The 21,976-nt window shown below is 38.0% G+C and overlaps 1 protein-coding gene and 1 pseudogene across 6 annotated transcripts in view; both read left to right on the plus strand.

The window, feature by feature from the left end:
• Positions 1-18,558, plus strand: part of PLCB4 (phospholipase C beta 4) — a 444,937-nt gene extending 426,379 nt beyond the window's left edge. For 4 of the 6 annotated variants that reach the window (XM_056121270.1, XM_056121273.1, XM_056121271.1 and 1 more), the window contains 8 exons: positions 2,191-2,306; positions 3,659-3,734; positions 5,352-5,527; positions 7,859-7,960; positions 11,093-11,150; positions 11,620-11,706; positions 14,874-14,910; positions 17,014-18,558. In XM_056121270.1, the coding sequence (XP_055977245.1) occupies positions 2,191-2,306; positions 3,659-3,734; positions 5,352-5,527; positions 7,859-7,960; positions 11,093-11,150; positions 11,620-11,706; positions 14,874-14,910; positions 17,014-17,102 (741 nt within the window). In that variant the 3' untranslated portion in view covers positions 17,103-18,558. The remainder of the gene's footprint in view (positions 1-2,190; positions 2,307-3,658; positions 3,735-5,351; positions 5,528-7,858; positions 7,961-11,092; positions 11,151-11,619; positions 11,707-14,873; positions 14,911-17,013) is intronic. The other 2 variants (XM_056121275.1, XM_056121276.1) reach the window with 1 other exon arrangement.
• LOC130030932 (uncharacterized) lies at positions 5,891-6,085 on the plus strand (annotated as a pseudogene).
• Positions 18,559-21,976: the final 3,418 nt, after the last annotated feature.

Raw genomic sequence — 21,976 nt, forward strand, 5'->3', positions numbered from 1 at the left:
ATATCAAATGCATCACAGGGAGCTTGTCAGGCTTTGCCGTATGGTTGAGATACTCTTGGTAGCTTGCCGGGCTCTCGGAGAGGGGTGGAGGAATCAAACCAAGGTCTGCAGGGTCAGCCGCGTGCAAGACAAACGCCCTACCTGCTGTGCTATCGCTCAATTTATATATATACATATATACATATTTATATATGTATATATATAAATTATGGATCAAGGCCTATATTAATTTATAGACATTGCTGAGAAATTAACTTTATCTTTTATCTAATGCTAAAAGTAAATCCTGTTTATATTTCATGAAATCTTTTGAAGAGATTCATAACGTAGACTTACTCAGGGGTGAGGCTGTTAGAAAAAAATTAACCTTTAACTAAATCACTCACTTTAAAAAGAAAACAAGTAAAGTGACATATGTATGTGAAGATGGTTATAGGACCAAAACTGGTGGTTTTTAACTTTTTTATACCTGCAGACTCTCACTTATCCACTGAATGACACTTGAGAACCACTGATCTAAACAACCATTCCACACTTAAATACTATGCCAGTTCTCTCCATTTCTCAGATAAGCAGAATGTTATATTCTCCATGTTAGAATATAACATCCAGTATCATTTAGAGTTGGATAATTCTGATAGTATTGATTTCCTCTTTTTAGGGGCTAAGCAGCCAAAAATATCTAATTTGAAATATGTCATTGGCTGTGGTGGTATTATCAACAGGAAATAACGACTATTGAGAAATACATATTTTATGTCCTTGATTATTTGATTTTTCTATTGAATCATCATGAGATACACAGTTACAAAGTTGTTCATGATTGAAGTTCAGTCATATAATGTTCCAATACCTATCCCTTCACCAGCGTACATTTCCTGCCATCAGTGTCCTCAGTTTCCCTCCCACTCACCTCCACCACCCCCAACCTGCCTCTATGGCAGATACTTCTCTCTCTCTCTCTCTCTCTCTCTCTCTCTCTCTCTCTCTCTCTCTCCCTCCCTTCCACTCTCTCTTCTTCTCCCTCTCCCCTCCCCCTCCTCCCTCTACTTTCTTTAAGCACTGTGATATGCAAGAGACCACAATGAGAAATATTATTTTTAAAACCTTGAAGCCCAAAATCCAGTGATTGAATAAATAAGCAGGAAAACTGTTTCATTTTTATATTTTGGCTTCTGAGCCACATCCAGTGCACACATGTTACTCCCAGTTCTGCCATCAGGAATTAGTCCAGGTGGTGCTTGGGGGACTATATGGGATGCCAGGGATTGAACTCAGGTCAGAAGCATGCAAGGGAAGCACCTTTACCTGTTTATTATCTCTCTGGCCCCATAAAAATGAAAAACTGGAACCCTGACCACTCTATTCCTCTTAAACGTATCCAGTTAAGAAAGCTGGTGAAACTCTCAACTAATGGGGATTTCAAGTCCACTGAGAGTGACAACCACTGTGACAGTTCCTACTGTGAAATGATGGTATGTTCCTATGATTTAGAGATCACTGTCACTGTCACTGTCCTCCCTTTGTTCATCGACTTGCTTGAGTAGACCAAGTAACATCTCCATTGTCAGACTTGCTACTGTGTTTTGCATATTGAATACATCACAGCTTGCCAGGCTTTGCCATGCAGGCAAGGTACTCTAGGTAGCTTGCCAGGCTCTCCAAGAGGGGTGGAGGAATCGAACCCGGCTCAGCCGGGCCGCACACAAGGCAAACGCCCTACCGCTGTGCTATCACTCCAGCCCTGATTTAGAGATCATATCATAATGAATAGAGATGGCAGCTGGAGTTTGGGACTTGAGAACATATGTGTGGAAGGGCAAGAGTGTAATTAAATGTCTCAAGACTGCAGAACAAATGGAGAGAGGTAAAAGTTGGAGGAGATATTTAAGTGGGGAAGAAAGGGCTGTTGGATGGTTGGCATTGCTCAGAGCAGAGAGGCTGTCTTTTGAGGTGAGCAAGTCTGTTTGAGTGAAGCTAGAGATACCTTCATCGTGGATATCTCTGTACCAAACACTCTTCTCTTGGGTGAAAGATTGGACATTGTTTTACTTCTCAGACTTGGCTATTCCTTGATTGTTCAAATTACAACTTTGGGAATGATACTAAAAAGTATGCCAGCCTAACAGAAGGTCAAGTTCATTAGCTACCCTAATTACCACTTTGTAACTGCAAATTCTTCTTGTTCAGGAGCACAGTACTATGCAGAAGCTACACTGCACACAGGTTGATAAAATCGTGGCCCAGTATGACAAAGAGAAGTCAACTCATGAGAAAATCCTAGAGAAGGCAATGAAGAAGAAAGGGTAAAGCTGTTTATTTCCTTAGAGAATCCTTTTGACTTTTCATATTGTGTCTTTTCCTACAGTTCAGCTACATGTCTAGGCCTACTTAGTCTTGACTTTGCTTTCATCATTAAGATTTGTAGCACTGTCCTGCCGTTGTTCATCGATTTGCTCGAGCGGACCCAGTAACATCTCCATTGTGAGACTTGTTGTTACTGTGTTTGGCATATCAAATATGTCACGGGAACCTTGCCAGGCTTTGCCGTGCGGGCAAGATACTGATTTAGAGAAATTAAAAAGACTCAATCAGTTGAAGGGAGTGATTGAAGTAAAACAAGAGAGGATTATTTAGGAATGACAGTTAATGTTTGTTAATGAATCTCAAAAAGGTCAAAAGGGAGAGAAGGACAAGGTAAAGCTAGAAAAATTTAAAATTATAGAAACATTTTGCATCATGAGATAATATCAAATTGATGCACTAGGAAAAATGCAATATTGATTTTTAAAATTGTAAGAATTGTTAGTTCATGCTAACAAGATTATTCAATAAAATTCATCATCTCATTTATTATGAAAGATTTTGTATAGAATTTGCCAGGGGGATGATTTTGCAGTGTTCCTAGTTCAGTGAATGACGCTCAAGAGGGGAAAAACATTCAGTGCCAGTCATTGAGAAGTAATAGATTTGATGACTTTTAAGACTTTTATATTAATGTCTTTTTTGGAGGTACTCTCAGCTAATAATGTAATGTAGTATCTAACTTAGGGCTATAATAAGTCAAAGCATGAATGCTGAAGACAGGGTCTGTTCTGATTGCAGCAATGATATAAATATTCCTATTCTTGAAGAAAAAGTAATCAATTCAATAAACATAATGGCTTCTGGGTAATTGCTAGTATATATTCCCTATTCATAAAATTATACAAAGCCAAAATCACCCCATGATGCCAAGAAAGTCTATTTTCTCTCTTTCTGGCATGTGTAAAAGACAAAGATTTGGCTTTCCAGCCAAAATGAAGAACAGAAAAATCACTTCTAAACTAAAGTTTTCATCCCAAAGATTATTTCAGAATAAGTGAAAAATAGACTGAATAAAAGCAGGAACCAAAATGGAAACTCCGACAACAGTCCCTTAACAATGAAATAATTGTTAGATTTAAAGTGTTTCTTTGTGTAGTGATTGAATTGAATCACCCCAATGCAGATAGTTTATAAAGTATACATCGATTACTAGAAAAACTTAGGTTGCACAGTGATCTATGACAGCCTGTTTGGTGAACTAATTGTCTTCATTAGAAATCTATGTCGAAAAACCTGTGGTAATGAGAAGATATCTAATGGCTTATATGCACTTGTGATTTTCTATTTTCAGGGGAAGTAATTGTCTTGAGATGAAAAAAGAAACAGAAATCAAGATTCAGACACTCACAACAGATCACAAGTCTAAGGTAAGAAAATGGCTGTTTTAACAGCAACAACTTACAGAATAGTCTTCATAATTTTTCAAAAGCTTTTCTACCTGTGTATTAGATATAATGGCAGTTTGAGGCTAATCTGAGAAGTCAGAATACTTAAGGACTCGTATTTGTCCTTTCTCACTGACTTTGAGAAGAGTCATTCCATGGAACAACATCTTTTCCTTCATTTGTAGAAATATACTAATAATATCTCTGTTTTCTGCCTCAGAGGCCTCAAGTGGAATAAAAAAGCACTAATAGAACTACAAAATATTTACCATGCTTTCCTATAGAAGTAACATTGAACATATCACAGGATGTAAACCAACTTAGGCAGTAACTAACTCTTCAATCTACCATGCTGACTTTTCTGTGGAACTTTGTAATGAGAAGAAAATCAGAAGTCCAAATTCTGGAGATAAACCTCATTATCTTGTTTCCTTAAATGCATAAGAAAATTGAAACCTGAGGAATTTAAGGTTTCAGTAGCACCAGAGAACTAAGTGGTAATTTCCAGACAAGAACATAAGCAGTTCTCCCAACCAAGCTATTCTACATGAATCTCCTTAGTCCTCTTTATTTTGTGCTTCTTCTTCTGCCATGAAGTCTATGAAAGCAGTAATCCATGAGTCTCTGAGAATTGTTTCTCACTGTTTCTTTCTTCTTGACTGAAGTCATTGCTATTTAAGACCTGTATAATGTGCCATATATTTTTATCTGCATTAATAAGTGGAAATTGTGACAACTACATGAGTTCTTTTGCTGCAGAGTAACACAGGACAACATTTATTAGCTTAATATGGGCTACTATATATTACATCATAATTCAATTGACCTGAATTTAGGCTCCACTCAACTAGGTGGTTCTACTGATCTTGGCTGGCTCATATATATATGTCAGAAGTGATTGATGACGTTGACCAAATATCTAGCACCAGTTAACTGGTTGATTTTTATTACTAGACCTCTCATTCTCCTGTGGGATAGCATATGCTTAACCACAGGGCACTTTTGGGATTCCAAAATTCCAAAAGGCTTAGCAAAAAGATGAGCACATGCCAGGCTTCACTTGCAAAAATTTGCCATTATCTTATCAGTTAAAGTAAGTATATAAGGTCAGCCAGATTCAAGGAGGTGGAGAAATAGATTCTAGCTTTTGATGAGAAGCTGAAAACCATATTGAAAAGTGTATGGAAACTGAAGCAGAAATCCTTTTATCCCTGTGTCTGTTGAGGTTGACATAGTAAGTCCTGATCCAGGATAGAACACACAGTATTTTGTTCAGACTTCATTGTGCAGATGACACTGGAAAAGCAGGTGATGATGAAATCGCTCATGGAATCAGTAAAGGAGCTCAAGGCCGAGGAACAAGAAGTTAGTTAGTGAAAGGCCAGGCCGTGATTAAGAATATCAAGCTAAAGTGATGGATTTTTTTTTAATAAACTATGACTTTCATCGATTAGTACATTCTTAATTTTGCAGGTAATAAGTCTCCATCAATTCATTAAGTAATTGGGAGGAGGGATGTGAAATGTATGGCAAATACTATGCTTTTAAGACATGCCCAACTCGTGAGAACTCCTTTCCACCACCCCCTTTCCCACACAGGTCAAAGAAATAGTAGCACAGCACACAAAGGAATGGTCAGAAATGATCAACACCCACAGTGCGGAGGAGCAAGAAATTCGGGACCTGCACCTCAGCCAACAGTGTGAGCTGCTGAAAAAGCTCTTGATCACTGCTCACGAGCAGCAAACCCAGCAGCTGAAATTATCTCATGACAGGTACTAAAGTTAGCTTTGCCGTTCCTAATCATTTTTTAACGTGCATGTATGAGAGCCAAGTAAGAAGCAAAATCAACTTTAAGCTCATATGTCTATATGGAACCAATGGTGTGTATGAGCAAAGTGAATTGTCAGAAGTGACTGCTTCCATCAAAAGACATTACTCATAGGAGCAAGGTATGCAATTAGCAGGAAAATGATGGCAAACTATGAGGATGACACATGCTAAAATGTCAGAACCCCAAGAGGTAGCTCATCTAAAAAGGTTCTTCAGAGTCTTCATGTTTTTTTTTTCTGATTTCAATAGGGCTCATACTTTCTGAAGTCTAGATGAAGACAAGCTGATCAAGAAAGAACAAAGAGAAGGCTATCCTTCAGGGACCATTTCTATAACTCATTACTAGAGAAGTTTCTCTGATAGAAACCAGGAGGAGTCAGAGCATCCTCTCCTGAACATGAAGCTGGTTCTAGGTGTTGCTTTTGCAAAATAAAAATCTTTGATGATCCCTCTTCTCTTTCCTTGGAGGGGTGAGAGGAAGAGGATGCAGACTGAGTGGTTTCTAGGGGGGGAAAATAGAAAGAACAAAGAAGTGGAAAATTTATATCAGTTTTTCCCCACCTTGGTAAATTGAATATTATACTGAAGATGATACAGTGGGTTGAAGTTCAATGACAGAGTTCTTGTCTTACGCTCACATACAAGGCTTCTGTTCTGCTTTGGACAACAGAAGTAAGTAAATAGATGATTAAACTAATAAAAAAAAAACCCTTAACTTCTTCCACAAGCAGAGGAGTGCTTATGTCAGTGGTTTCATCCTTCCATCGCAACCTTGTTGCAGTTTGATTGTTTCTCCCTTATGCCTCCACCAGTATACATATCCCATAACCAGTGTCCCCAGTGACCCTCCCATCAGCTCCCCATGCATGTGTGACACCTCTCTGTCTCCTCTCTCTGTCCCTCCCTCTTTCCCCTACCCTTTCTCTCCATTTCTCTCTCTCCCCATCTCGGTCTCTCACATGCTCTCTCTCTATCTCTATCTCTATCCCTCTCGCCCCTCTCTCTCTCTCCTTTTGGGCATTGTGGTTCACAATACAGATACTGAAAGGTTCTCCAGGATATCCCTTTACCTACTTTTAACATTCAGTTCTTGTCCAGTGTGATCATTTCCAGCTATTATTGTCATACTGGTGTGAGATGGAGGGTAGGTAAGATACTTAAAACCATTTTCTTTGGACTTCCACTGTGTGTCCTTAGCCTTTCTGGCCTGATCCTAAGGTCACTACTGAAGAAGTCTGTTTCGGCACTGCCCATCCATTACTTATGAGGCAACATAGAGACTACTTAGATAACCTGACTTCTCCAGCATTCATTTACAGGTGGTGTGATTCCTGGGTATCTCTATAAATTTAATGGGAAAAAGTTAATAATATTCTAATTTTAGTATTCTGAATGCCTTTCATGTACACATAAATACTCTAAAGATGTGAAGATTGTCAGGCACACATGCATCCATACAGTGAGCTATAAGCATTCTTTTTCGGTTCACCCTCTGCATACTTCATTCCCACTAGTTGTCAGAAAATGGGAACGTCCCCTTTGGGGGATTAGAATTCTCTCCTCTTGCTCTGTTTTTGTTGTTGTTTTGGAGCCACACCCAGGGATTCTCAGGGCGTCCTTATTCCTGCCTTGTGCTCAGGAATCACTTCTGACAGTGCTCTGGGGATCTTATGTGTTGCTGGGAATTAGCCCTTGCAAGGCAAACAACTACCTTAACCCCTGTTCTCTCCCTCTAGTGCCCTGCTTTCTCTCTTTCTCTTTTTCTTCCCTTCTTCCCTTATTTATCTTTATTGCTTTCCTCCAAGTAACAGAACAAAACTGGAAAATTCTTGTAGCTTCTAGACAAAAAAAATTATTTTTCTACCCCATCCCTGTTTCTTTTTTTTTTTCTTGTTTTTCTTTTTCGGTCACATCCGGCAATGCACGGGGGTTAACTCCTGGCTCATGCACTCAGGAATCACTCCTGGCAGTGCTCAGAATATGGAAGGCTGGGAATTCAACCCATGTCAGCCGCATGCAAGGCAAACGCCCTATCAGCTGTGCTATTGCTCCAGCAAATCCAGCCCTGTTTCTGATCACTAATAATCCACAGAAGGAACATTCACATGAATTGGGGATCTTGACCTTTTCACAAGATGCAGGATAACTTGATGAGTTCAGTAATAAAAAAAAACATTGCATTAGCAGAGATTTTTCACTTTCTGCAAATAAAATTGTGTATCCATTAAATACTGACTCCCCATCCCCTGTGACTGTTTGTTTCTAATTCATAGGGAAAGCAAGGAAATGCGAGCACACCAAGCTAAGATTTCTATGGAGAATAGCAAAGCCATCAGCCAAGATAAATCTATCAAAAATAAAGCCGAACGGGAAAGGTAAGTCTAAGAGTGATCACAATGCCAATGTACCATGGACTTGTTCGCTTTTTATTTTTGGACCACACCTCACTGTGCCCAGGAATCACTGCTGGCTGGCTTGAGAGATTATGTATGTGCTAGTAATTGAATCCAGGTTGGCTGCATGTAAGGCAAATATCCTACCCACTATACTATCACTGACACCCCTATATTGTAGACTTGAATGCACAATTCTTACTTGTTCAACATTGGAGATATAAGTTACCTTGTGAGTTTTAGGTCAGAATTCCACTGAAATCCATGTTACTCTTGCTATAAAGTAGTTGTCTTCTTTTTTTCACTATAATCAGGAAAATAAATTCATGTCATATATGTGTGTGTGCACATACATATATATTCTCATCAAACAGATTACTTAAAATGTAGCAATAATCTGATCAGAGATATGTTTCCCATATTCTGCTAGGTCATCCTGCAGGCATCTCACCTGGGCAAGTATAAGGTCATTCTGGGGCAGGCCGGGGGAGAGAGGAAGGCTCGGGGAAGTTCTGAATAGCCACGGTGTGCAGAAGCATCATTTTTTGTCCTTGATTGCCTGTGCTGTCTCCTCATCTCAGAGCACACCTGCCTGTCATTTTTCAGGCTGTCCTTGTCTTAGATTATGCTCTCCAGAAACAGAGACTAAGACAGAAATGTTGGTGCATATGAAGTATTGAGGAAGAGATCTTCGGAAAAGGGGAGCCGAGGAAATAGAAGGGGTCAGACAGGGATTGGTTTAGATCCTGGTCCTCACATGAGTCCACCCATAGTTAAACATCTAGTTCTAGAGTGCACACTGTACCACAGATCTGTCCTGTGAGCCCAGTGTGTCTGGCTTTCGAAATTCTTTAGTCATCGGCAAGTTGGGATTCAAGGAAGATTCATATGACTTTCCAAGAATGTCCCAGGTACAAGTCCTTTGGTGAAAACCAGAAAAGGAAATTTGAAAGACCATTGGATGGTAATAATAATGCTCGATTTCCAGGATCCATAAATAGTATCTTCACCTTCAGTAATCAGTGGGAGGCAGAGGAAATGGACTCCTGTCTTTCTAGATTCTTCTTTAGGTGGTCAAGCAATCAAATTAGTGTCAGGCAGATTAGTAAGAGAAAATAACCAATTTCCTTATATTTGAGAGTCAGTTTGGAATAGAGTCCTGATGTAAGAAGAAGGACCTGGGGAGTTCAAGGACATAATAGGGGGTAAGAGGGGAAGGTCACATTTGATGAGCAGATGATCTGAATTAAACATTTCTTCTGCCATATATACAGGGGAATTTAATAAAAATATTATTTCTGGTGAAAATCCTGACTCTAGGTGAATACCCTTGATTTTTATTCTTCTAAGCTGTTACAGAGTGTCAAAAGTTTCGGTTAAGGAACAGGGTTCGAAATAGTGGAGCATATAAGCATTGGGAGACCCTCTGGATACTCCGTTGCATTGCTTGTCTCCGCCCCAGTACCACCAGCCTTTGATAGCAGCTGAGTAAAGAATATTAACAAAGAACTTGCACATTTAGTTGAAATGGACAATTGATTAGAAAAATACAAATATCAAAATTAACTGGAAAAAGAGAAAACCTAAACTTAAAATGTCAGAGAAATTCAGTCAGTTATTATCTGTATTCAGTAATAAAAAGGCCACATCTCACCATTAATGACAGGAATGCACATTTTAAAAATATGGCCATATTACAAAGCTAATCAATTAACAAGCATGTCAGTTTCTGATAGTACCTAGAGTGGGCAACACCCAGACGCTAAGAAAGGGAGTGAAATTGGAACACTAGCTATGGATTTTGATGAAGTTGTTAATAGTCTACTAACCTGCAGTGTAGGTACACATCCCAGAGAAATCTGTGATCATATGCAAACAGATGTACCCTACATTTCATCTGTTTAGTCCAGCTTTGGTGGGGGGTTGTATTTAGGGGGATTCAGGAACAGGGTTGAGTACCAGCTGTATTCAGGTCTTACTCCTGGCTCTGTGCTTAGGGATCACCTGGTAGACTTAGGGAACCATATGAGATGCCAGGGATCAAACCCAGATAGACTGTGCAAGGCAACTGCCCTTCCCACCATAATATTACTTCAGCCATTGTAGATTAGCTGCCCTAGATCATTATGTACTGTTAGGTAAAGGTAAAGGTAAAGGCCCTCCCGTTGATCGTCGATTTGCTCGAGCGGGCCCAGTAACGTCTCCATTGGAGACTTTGTTGTTACTGTGTCTGGCATATCGAATACTCTCGGTAGCTTGCCGGGCTCTCCGAGAGGGGCGGAGGAATCGAACTCGGGTCGGCCATGTTGGCCGCTTGTAAGGCGAACGCCCTACCCGCTGTGCTATCGCTCCGGCCCGTTAGAAATGTAGAATCTTAAACATATTGCAGTCCCACTGAATCGAATCCTTTGGAGGTAGGCCTAGCAGTCTGTTCTTGGTAATGCCTTTATGTGACTTGTATCCATTTAGAAGTTTGAGAAACATTTGTATGTATTGCATAAGGATTCATCCATGTGTAGTAAAAATATTAGTGTGTGGGTAGGGATTCGGGTAAAATAGTTTTATGGTATAGGACATGTTTCATCCTCACCACCAAAAAAAAAAAAAAGAAAGAAAAAGAAAAAAAAAGAACAACAGCAAAGGAAAAACCAACAAGAGAAGGTCCACACAAAATTCTATATTCACAGTAGTAGTTTCTTCTGGAAAGAGGGAAAGGAAGGATATAAAGGGAACTTAGTTTTATCTATAAAACTTGATTTTCTTTAAACACACTGTGTCCTGATCAAAAACATACTTTTTATCAGGGTTCAATTCCTGACATCACATATGTTCTCCAGGCACTGCCAGGATTAAACACTGAGCACTGTTGGGTGTGCCTCTCCCCACAAACCCCCTCAGATGAAACTAACATGACAAATCACCAGTAGTGACTAATGGAATTACAGATACACAGATTTTATTTTCCCTCTGTGCATTGTATATTTAAAACTCCACAATCAGAGAAGGAAAAGAAAGTAATGACCCCACTTGTATAGCTAAATGTAATATCAATTTTATTTAATGTCTTGTCACTTCTATTTGGTATCAATTTCTATTTATACCTATTACTTTTAGGCGAGTCAGGGAGTTAAACAGCAGCAACACTAAAAAGTTTCTAGAAGAAAGAAAGAGAGTAAGTATTTTGAATTTTCTTGGCATTCTTTCTTTTATAAACTTTTATTATTAAAAATAGTTCATACTTAGATAAAACACTGGTATCTAATTTGCATAATTTGATTTTTCTGTACATTCACTCTTCTAGTTTCTCTTCTCCATTCCCTGAAAGTTAAAGTAATCTTGCACTAAAATCATTAAGGTAGTTATTTGGCAACACTTTAGAAAGAACATGAAGCTAGGTTTTAATTGTGCATGAATACTCTGTTATTTTCTAAGATTTTTGGCAAGAAATAACTTCACAGTAAGAATTATAATTTAAATGCTTCCAGTTTTTAATTTTTCTTTCTTCCTTTTATTATCATCCCATTAGCTTGAGTTGTAAAGTCATCCATCATTTCTTATCCCTGTGTTTAATATTAGAACTTTAATACAAATTTAATTTTTTAAAATTATGATCTAAAGTTTATCATCATTTTATTTTACAGCTTGCAATGAAACAATCCAAAGAAATGGATCAGTTGAAAAAAGTTCAGCTTGAACACCTAGAATTCCTAGAGAAACAGAATGAGCAGGTATTTTAACACAAAGACACACAAAGACACAGGCAGCCGGCTTCAGGAGGCAAATGTTGCAGGAAACAGTAACCCTCCCATGAAACTTAGTAGTTGAGTAGTATCAAGAAATGTGTGAGGGGAGGAAGGGGATACTCTTATGGTATTTCCCCTGTTGCATCCTACAGGACCTGTAAATATTTTTTAACATGGGAGAAATGTGACAGGGGGCTAGGAATGGAGGAGGATCAAAACTCATCATTTCATAGACTGTGGGGATTCTAGGAGTGACGTTCCTAAGGGGGATGGGAGAAGTTACTACATTTTCTTTTAGAGTTTTACAATTTGCAAGTGATGTTAAATGATGTTAGGTTTGAAAGCAAATGAAAGGAGTTGCCTATTTTCAACCGCTGTCTAAAAATGTAATAAAAGCCTTCTTTGGTCTTAAAATCTGAACCCAAAGCCATCAGCCACCATTACCTACAACCTAATTTACATGAGTGGGTAACCAGAAAGACTAAACATTAAATTACGGTGTAGAAACAAAGAAAAAGGTATCAAAAAATAAAAATGCAATTATTTATGTAAACCATCACATACTATATACCAATACCAAGATTTTGGGTTTACTTTTGACAGGTGGGCTACAGCATGTTAATAATGCAAAGTCTCCTTTCAATTGGATGAAAATACCTCTAACTTTTATAGCAGAATGACCCTCAGCAGATCAAATCTCATTTATGTCAGATTAAATTTCACTCTTCAACTATAACTGATTTGGAAGTTATTATTTCTCTTCAGTCTCTTCAGTGCAAAGGATTTTGATGTAAAAACGTGCAATATTTTTCTTTCCTATTTCTTCTCACCTATAAAACAGTTCTTTTTGATGCATTTTTTTGGAGTAAGTGTGTCACACTGAAGTGCACTAAATAGAATTTACACAAAAAAGTACCTTGGAAAAAGTAAAACAAAACCACAAGAATCTGTTTGTCACAATTGAATAACAAGTTATTCTACTGTCTAGTTCCAAATGCCTTACTTTTGGTGGACAGAAGTTTTATTCATCAAACATACTTATATGTTTCCCATTTTCTTGTCAGCAAAATGGTTTTATTCATTAGCCGTCCGTAGATTCCCAAAGGGAGACAATAAGTGTTTTTTGTCCCATGGGCCCAGTTCATTTGACTGATTCATAGACACATCACATTCTGGTATTAATTACCTTCTTGTTTTTGCTCTTAAAGCACTTTTGAGAAAATTTTCTAGGGGTGAGTGGCGGGGGCAGGCAGTGGGGGTTGGAGAATGGGAAGATAAGTAAGATTAAAATCAGCCTTACCACAACATCAGGATTTTTCTTGGTGATTCAGGGCTGGGGGGGATAAGGATGCGTTAGAAGAAGGCACAATAAAGGTAAGGCACAGTTATGTTTCAGATAACTAAATTAAGAAACTACTCAGAAATTATTGTGTTGCCTAGCAACAAGTTTGACAAAAGAATGTAAATGTGCTAAAAATTACCCATCTCTACAATAGGGGTGTGTATCAGACCAAAGAATACAGTTGCCTTGTGTTTTTAGTTTCAGAACTAAAATACAAAATTTAAACAGTCACTTTGAGCTTTTTATGCCAAGATGTGGATACTCCAAAACATAGCCAAGTTCTTACATCGAAACATTGGCTTCTTCAGAGCTGTGTTGATTCAGATCATTTTGGAAGGATAGTGACTCTTTGTTCTAAAATTCATATAGTACCTTTGAATATGTCATAAATTATGTCTACCACCCACAACTGATACTACTTTGAGTCATAGACACTGAGCAAAGCACAGAATATGAGATCATTTGAGATTTGATTTAATCTAGGATTCCGTGAAAATTAATTTAAAATATCAGGTTGATGTTTTTGACAAATGAAGGTTTGGACTTGAAATTTACTGTTAGGTTATGCTTGGTAAACTTTACCTGTTCGGTAGTAAATTAATCTTAAATCTCTGTAGAAATAGTACAGCAGGTAAGGCATTTGTCTTGCACACGGCCGACCCAGGTTCGATCCCCGGCATCCCATATGTCCCTCAGCACTTCCAGGAGTAATTTCTGAGTGCAGATCCAGGAGTGGAGTAACCCCTGAGGATCACTGCGTGTGACCCAAAAAGCAAAAACAGCAACAACAACAATAACAAAAATAAACAATCTCTCTAGTAGTATTTTTTTTTAGTTTAATGGTCAAGGAGGTTTGAATTTGGTCATTTTATGTATTATAACACGACCCTGCCTTAGGCACAGTACGAAAGATTTTGAGTCCATGTTTTCCCTCCTAATAAGCAAAATCTAAAACCACGTAGGAGATCTCCCATCATAACTCATTAAACATTTCCTTAGCTAAAAACCATTATCTATATCCAGACAATCCCAAACTTTTATGACCAAACATTATTAAACCCCCAATCTGTTTCTGTGTCTGTTTCTAAATCAAAGAGAAAGTAATTTTAGCCTTTTTCTGTAAGATCTCCCATTAAGTTCTCTTACTGATATCCTGTGAATAATCCTATGTGTTTTCCCAGTCCCTCCACAGAAAAGCCTGAAATATACCTTTATAAGTAAGTCAGTATTAAAAGCACTGAAGAAACATCTTAAATTCTAATATCTTTTGGCCCTAACTGCGGGTCCAAACTCATGTGTCCTATTGAAGCCTCCTGATAAACTTGCCTGTCTGGTCAACAAACTATTAAAATAAAATTCCAAAGGCAAGGTACTCTTTTCCAACTTAAGTTTTCCCCTAGGTGTTCCAGTGATACAGTATCTCATCTGTCTAACATGTACCATTTCAAACATTCACAGCTCCATTATTGTTACACACAAGTTTTCAAAATTGATTTTTGCCATCAGTCGTATCATTTAGTAAAGAGAGGTGAGGGGTCTCGTTGAAGAGAGTGTCCTCTACTCATTGCCACAGGAGAGAGTCACAGCACAGGCGAATAGGCATCAATTATTTGTTTTGTTCTTTTCTTTCTGTCGAGATCAGCCTAGGAGAAATTTGTCACAGATGGGTGCTTACATGTTTTATTCTTAGCCTTTTGCTTTTCTGTATATGGTTTTACATTCATTTCTCAAATTCACTTCAGTATTCATTTATTTTTCTTTGTTTTGTATGTATGACTCAATTTTGACATGACTATTTTTGTACAAACAGCTGTTGAAATCCTGTCATGCAGTGTCCCAAACGCAAGGTAGGACTGAACCTCGGATAAGCAAGACATTGCTTTCCTTCTCAACGATGTCAGTGATTCTCGGTGCAGTCTCTATTCATGCTTTACTTCTGCTCATAACTAATTAATCTCTCTTTCGGATGTAAGAGCTTGATTATTTCATGCTTGATTTCTAATGCTATATTCTAACCAAAAGTGCTACACTTTTAGAGAACTCTATCTCATGGAGTTTGAGACAGTGTTTCCAGTTGCAGACCTGGATAATTCAAGTCATGGTAATGAAGACATTCCCCAGTTTGAAGAACAGTGATAAATGTTTGCCATTTGAATTTACCACACTTGAGACCTGGGTCACAGATCACATCTTTCACAAGTACTGATATAGCATCAGTTAATTTTTAAAGAACCCCATGATAAGTTCACTGGTGGTTTCTAAAGCCAATTATGGTCTGCAAGCAGAAACAGTATACAATGTCATTGTACAGTGGGTTCTGATGCAGTGACTTGTCATGCTGTTTGCTAGTTCAGGTCTGCCAAGGGCCCAAGCCACCCCTTGTAAGTAAGTTGACCATATAATTTATTGTCAAAACCGGGATATCACCAAGCCAGGATTTTGTCCAAACCCGGAGGGTGAAAGGGAAAGCTATTGTATCAGTCAGGATTATGGCACAAATCAGAACTGTACCTGGCAAATGGGAATGAATGGTCACCTTGCTCATAAGAGAGCTTAGCTGTTGGGATAGTCCTTCAGTGTTATCTGCTTTTTCCTTCTAAATTATGTGTAATATTATCTTTATTTCTAGAGGAGGAAAGAATAGAAAAACTTTTTTTTAATTACTGAAGATAGAATTATTTAATTCCCAGAGCCTGTAATGTTTCACTGTCATCTCTTATGAATAGTGTTTGTGTCATAGTTTCATGTTTGTATATTTTTCTCCATTTTGTCATTTCTTGATAGTATATAAATATCCTTAAAGAGGGAAAAATCCAAGAGGAAGGAACCGTTCATCCCAAATTTAATCAGAAAAGTATCATTGTTTGGTTGTGTTATATTAATTCTTACCAAAATGAAATCTAAAGCCACAATATGAAAAAAGGATGAAAATTACTGTATGATCAGTGGATCAAACTCCATTTCTAACCGGACTTAATCTGGCATATTTACATAGTTCTCCACATCCTCTAATTGATTTTCCATTTAACTGAAAAAATAGCATCACAGTGCTTCAGAGTTCTCCTCTTAGTCAAACTTTTAGATAATCATTTTTCCATGCATGTCACTAAAGAAGGAAAAGCGTGCTTTATTTTTCTGCCAAAAGATAAATGTTTGGGATCGAGCAGAAGCATCCAATTGGAAAATAAGCAATGAAAATAAAAGAACTGATTGGTTTCCCTGTATTATGAAAGAGCTATTAGAATCTACCCCTTATCTGTGTCCTTTCTAACTCCCAAATCAGCTGATTGTTTACATGACAGTCTTAATTAATAATATTGTATTCACCATGGCATACTTTTGGGTTAGCCTATGAATTCTCAGAGAAGTGTGAACTCCTAGGTGTCATTGTTGCAGATCTCCAGGAATCCTACCTATTCCTATAATATTCTATTTGCAGGATATGTTAGCCAAACCAATATGGTATGCTTCTACCTGAACCCCTATATCAATTCAGTTATCAAGGAAATGCTTTGAATTAAACTGTAGAATTTGGAGGAATTCATTTATAATTTAGCAACATGTAGTCAAAGCAAGTTTTTAATTTATAAAAATGAAACCCAGTTAGTTTAATATGCTATAAGATCATTATTGAGTTGACTGGATATTACCTCAGACTATTTTATGTTGGTTTGCACTGTGCAGACCAATCTGTCCCAAATTTTGATATTCATAAATATTTCCTGGGGATCACATTAAAATCCAGACTCTGATTCAGTTGGTCAGGGGTCTAAGACTCTTTATTTCTCACAAGGTCCCAAGAGATGTTGATGCTGATGTTTGCCCATGGACCACACTTTGAATAGCAGCAGGTAGACAGTGGTAGCATAAGGTTAACCAAAGAGTGATCAGGGATGCTACTTGCTGTCAAGAGAGGATTTCAATATGTAAGACTGTTTCTGGTGTTACAGGCGAAGGAGATGCAGCAGATGGTGAAATTGGAAGCCGAGATGGACCGCAGACCAGCAACAGTAGTGTAAACCTCCAAAATGCAAACTGAAGTAGCATTAACTCATACATCATCAAAAAATCACTTCCAAACTTCTGAACCAAGTTCCAATGAAGAAAGCCGTTGTTTTTTATGTTCCCTTGAAGTACAGACAAGAAGTTACCCGAATCCACCGAAACTTACATACTTCTATTTAATGTTTTGCATATTGAATTTCTTTGACCAACCCAAAGTAGCTTCAAATTCATAAAATTTACTATTCTAATAAGGCAGAGTTTTGACCATTAATAATACAACTTAAACATGTTTGTTATAAAATACCATCCCAAGTAAATGAGCTTGGTGTTCACAACTTGGCTTTGTGATGCATTAGGACATGTTTGAACTACAACAAATATAGTGCATTAGCAATTTAATAGCAAGTGCATGCACTAGACAAAAAATAACTCTGTCTACAAATTCATTAGCAGAAGTGGTGATCTGCTAGACAAATAATTTTGCAGAATTTTTCTACATTTCAGTACCTCATCAGTAAGTGCCATGTCTCTACCTGCCGTAAGAATCTAATTTCCTGTAAAATTCATGGAAGTTATTAGAACAATAGAAAACAGAACAGAACAGTGTACCTGTGCCAAAATTTATCAGTGCTCAAACGAGAACTCTGTTAGGCACGATAAGAAAGTTTACATCTGATATTGCTTTATAGGAATTGTTTTGGCTAATTCCAGATATTACAATTCACTGTTACACCATAAAGATTGTGAAGTGGTTATTGGCAAACATTTGTAAATGTGACCATGTATAAAGTATTTATACTCTTTAATTCACACTGTTATAGAGTAAAATCATCTAAGTATTGCCACATGATAAGATTAGTAAACAGGACTACTAGAATTATGTTTGCATGATACACAAGCACCAATTAAGACTACTCCACACGGGCACAGTTAACCAAATGCCAAATAAATACTGGTTAAATAATGTATGGCACAGAATACAATTTGACTATCAAGACTTTCAACATAAAGAAACAGTCTATATATATATATATGTGTATATGAATTATGTGGGCATTCTTGATACTCAAGTTCTAGTTTCAAAAATACATAACTAATTTAATTTTACACAAAAATATTTATGCAGATTTTCAGAATTTCATATCAGGAAATAACCTTTTTATGTCTGTTAAATATCCAAACAATTTGCTACAGTGTTAATCTGCATGGTTTTAAGCCTGCCGTAGTTGTATTGCCGACAGTGCATGAAAAACTCCCGCTGGGGATTGAGCCATGCCACCAAAGCCAAGAGGAGCGCATGGAAAGCTGGTAGTCTAGAACTAATCAGATTACTGATTTTAAGACACAAAACACCAACTGAACTGTTGTATATGCTTGTACAAATTGATTCTGTGTGTTCCTCTGAACAAAGCAGAGAAAATTCTGTTATCATCAATATTGAAATTGAACTTCTGACTTCTCTAATAAAACAATAAAACACATTTAACACCTGTTACAGTGTTTGCTCTTGAACGCACTTTACAGCAATTTATTCTGCTTGTTTTCTTTCCAGAAGTGATGGTTTCAGTGTTCTATAAAGGGTTTATTCACCACCCCAATATACTTTTCTCCCAAATGACACAGCACAGCATACATAGACAGGTTGACACCCAAGTGTTAGGTGCTAGTTTTTCTTCTCATAAGAAACTTTTCTAGTTCCCGATTTCCTTATCTGTAAAAACACAGAAATTTACAAGTCTTTCAGCACTAATACTTATAAAATACTCTGGCTATTAAGCTAGTATCTCTTTTGGATTGCCAATTTCAAAGACTCCTCGTGGTTCATCTCAGCTGAGCTCATCATGCAGTAGCTTTTCACTAAATCCATCACCTGACTCCTATTTTCTCCGCTTCTGAGAGGTCCTCCTAGTTTTCCATCATAGTAGAATTAAAATTTTCAACAAAAGGATGTATTTTTTATTTCTATTTAAAGTTCGTAGTGTATTCAAACCCTGCATTCTAATTTCTTATGAAGAAAAATAAGTCTTGCTAATTAAACTAACTCATTCTCCTCTAGCTTAAAAAAACTATTTCAAAAGTTACTTCATTATTTTTAAATTAAACTCCCTGTAAAAAGAGAGAGAGCACAGCGAGTAGGTTGTTTGCCTTGCATGCGACTGACCCTTCCGCCCCACTCGGAGAACCCAGCAAGCTACCGACAATGTCTCACCTGCATGGCAAAGCCTGGCAAGCTACCCGTGCCGTATTCGATATGCCAAACAGTAACAATAAGTCTCACAAGGGAGACGTTACTGGGCCCTCTTGAGCAAATCGATAAACAATGGGAGAACAGTGCAGTGCTATGGCAAAAGTTCCCTCCCCATTCAGGAACTCTTTCTGCTGCTTTCCACAATCTCCCTGGAAAAGGGTATTTTTTTACAGTGGCAAAGTGTATTTGGTCTCCCCACAGTTGAACTGTCCTCTCTGCCATTGACTACAGTGCTGTAAAATGTTAAGAGAAATAAGTCAGAGGAAAAAGAACAAATACCTGATGATCTCACTCATCTGTGGAAAATAGAGAAACAAAACCAGAAAATAGACAGTATCAAGCAATAACGAGCCCTTGACCAGGGTTATCAAGCAGTAGGGGGAAGAGTGGAAGAATGATGATCGGATTGCAGGGGGCTGGAGCAATAGCACAGCGGGTAGGGCATTTGCCTTGTATGCAGCCGACCCAGATTCGATTCCCAGCATCCCAATGGTCCCCTGAGCCCCACCAGGGGTAATTCCGAGCACAGAGCCAGGAGTAACCCCTGAGCATTGCCGGGTATGACCCAAAAAGGAAAAAAAAAGATTGGATTACAGGTGAACAGGGACCCTTGGGGGGGCGGGGGCTGTAAACTTGGATACCAATACGTATGCCCTTAACTTTAACTGAAACACCATTACAACCATGGTACTTCAGGTATAATAAAAGAATCAAAAATTTTAATGCATTTAGGTCTAGAGAGAATAGTGGGTGAGGCATTTGCCTTGCATGCAGCTAACATGGATTTAATTCACAAAACATGTGACCCCCCCCTTGAGCACTATGAGAAGTAATTCCTGTGTACAGAGTCCTAAGCACAGCCAGGTGTTGTGTGTAGCCTAAAACTTCCATGAAATTAACTACAATGCATTCAGTAATCCCTTGGGCACTACATCAAAACACCCTAGTCTATCTTAAACATGCTTAGATATGTATTAGCCTATTGTTCTTCTTACGACCAGTAAGCACAAACATAATTCTATTTTATAACCATGTAGAAGGTCACATGTCATATTTTAAATAGAGTAACTGAAAGTGAGAACTTAGAGTATTAGCTGTTTACCATCGGAATCTCCATACCTGAGCCAGAATTGGCACTCATGGTTCTGCCCAGTAACAGGAGAGTTTTATACCACATAGTACTTGGCCCAGAAAATATCAAAGTTTCAGGAATAATTTCTGTTCACTGTATAGTGTTTTCACACCTTCAGCACCATAAAACTGAAAAATTATTAGACCATTCGAAGTTGGGAACTTCGAATTATTAAATCACATCTATTTAATAAATCTATTTATTTATTAAATCACACATCTATTAAATCACAAATTATGACATACCATCCAGTCATTATGTGGCACATCTCAGTTTTAGCAGTGTCTAAATTTGAAGAAAAAATTATGAATCTTGGAATCCATGAAGTATATAGTATTTCAAAATTATTACATTAAGTGTCCAGACCCCAAATCTGAATAAGTTTTATAGAGAGCACCAGAGAAACATTGTGTTTTAAAACCTAAACTAAGAGACATTACTGTAATTGAGTTTAAAATTTAGTAATGAGAACCAGAGTGAGAGCACTGATATAAGACATTTGTCTTGCATGCATGCGATCAATTCTGGTTTAATCCATAGCATCATACGTTGTCCCCTAAGCACAGAGCCAGGAGTAAGCCCTGCATGGGTACAGGCCAGTATGGCAAAACACAAATAAAAGTAATTATATAATTAAAATGGAGCTGTTAACTTCCAAGAAAGCAATTCAGAATGACAAACAAATCTTATATTATCTCTTCAAAGACTCTTGTTTACTTCCCTAGCTGTTTCATCTGATCATACACCTTTAATTTTTTTAATTTAATTTTTATTAGTGAAACACCATGAGGTACAGTTGTAGACTTACAAATTTTTGTGCTTGGGTTTCAATTATACAATGATCAAATACCCATCCTTCCACCAGTGCCCATCCTCTATCACCACGGGTCCCAGTATCCCTCCCACTCCCCATCCCCCACCCCACCCTGCCTCTGTGGCAGGGCATTCCCTTTTGTTCTCTCTCTCCTTTAGGATGTTGTGGTTTGCAAAAGAGGCATTGAGTGACAGTCATGTTTGGTCTATAGTCTACTTTCAGCATGCTTCTCCCATCCTGGGAGGATCCTCTCAACACCCTTTATTTGGTGCTCTCTTCTCTTTCTGAGTTCCCTTTTCCCCTAGCATGTGTGGCTGGCCTCCAAGCCATCGAGCAAAACTCCTGGTACTAATCTCGGCCACTCTTGGGTGTTAGTCTCCTATTTTGTTACTTTATGTTCCCCAGATGAATGCAATCTTTCTATGTCTATCCCTCTTTCTGACTCATTTTGCTTAACATGATACTTTCCATGTAGTACCACTTGTATGTAAATTTCATGACTTCATCTTTTCTAACAGCTCCATAGTACTCCACTGTGTAAATATACCAAAGTTTCTTTAACCAGTCATCTGTATTCAGGCACTCGGGTTTTTTTCCAGATTCTGGCTATTGTAACGAGTGCTGCAATGAACAAACAAGTGCAGATGTCGCTTCGACTATACTTTTTTTGCCTCTCTGGAATATATTCCTAGGAGTGGTATTGCTGGGTCAAAT

Source organism: Sorex fumeus, unplaced genomic scaffold (assembly GCF_029834395.1).
Source record: "Sorex fumeus unplaced genomic scaffold, SorFum_2.1 ptg000044l, whole genome shotgun sequence".
In the NCBI taxonomy this organism is placed as follows: domain Eukaryota; kingdom Metazoa; phylum Chordata; class Mammalia; order Eulipotyphla; family Soricidae; genus Sorex; species Sorex fumeus.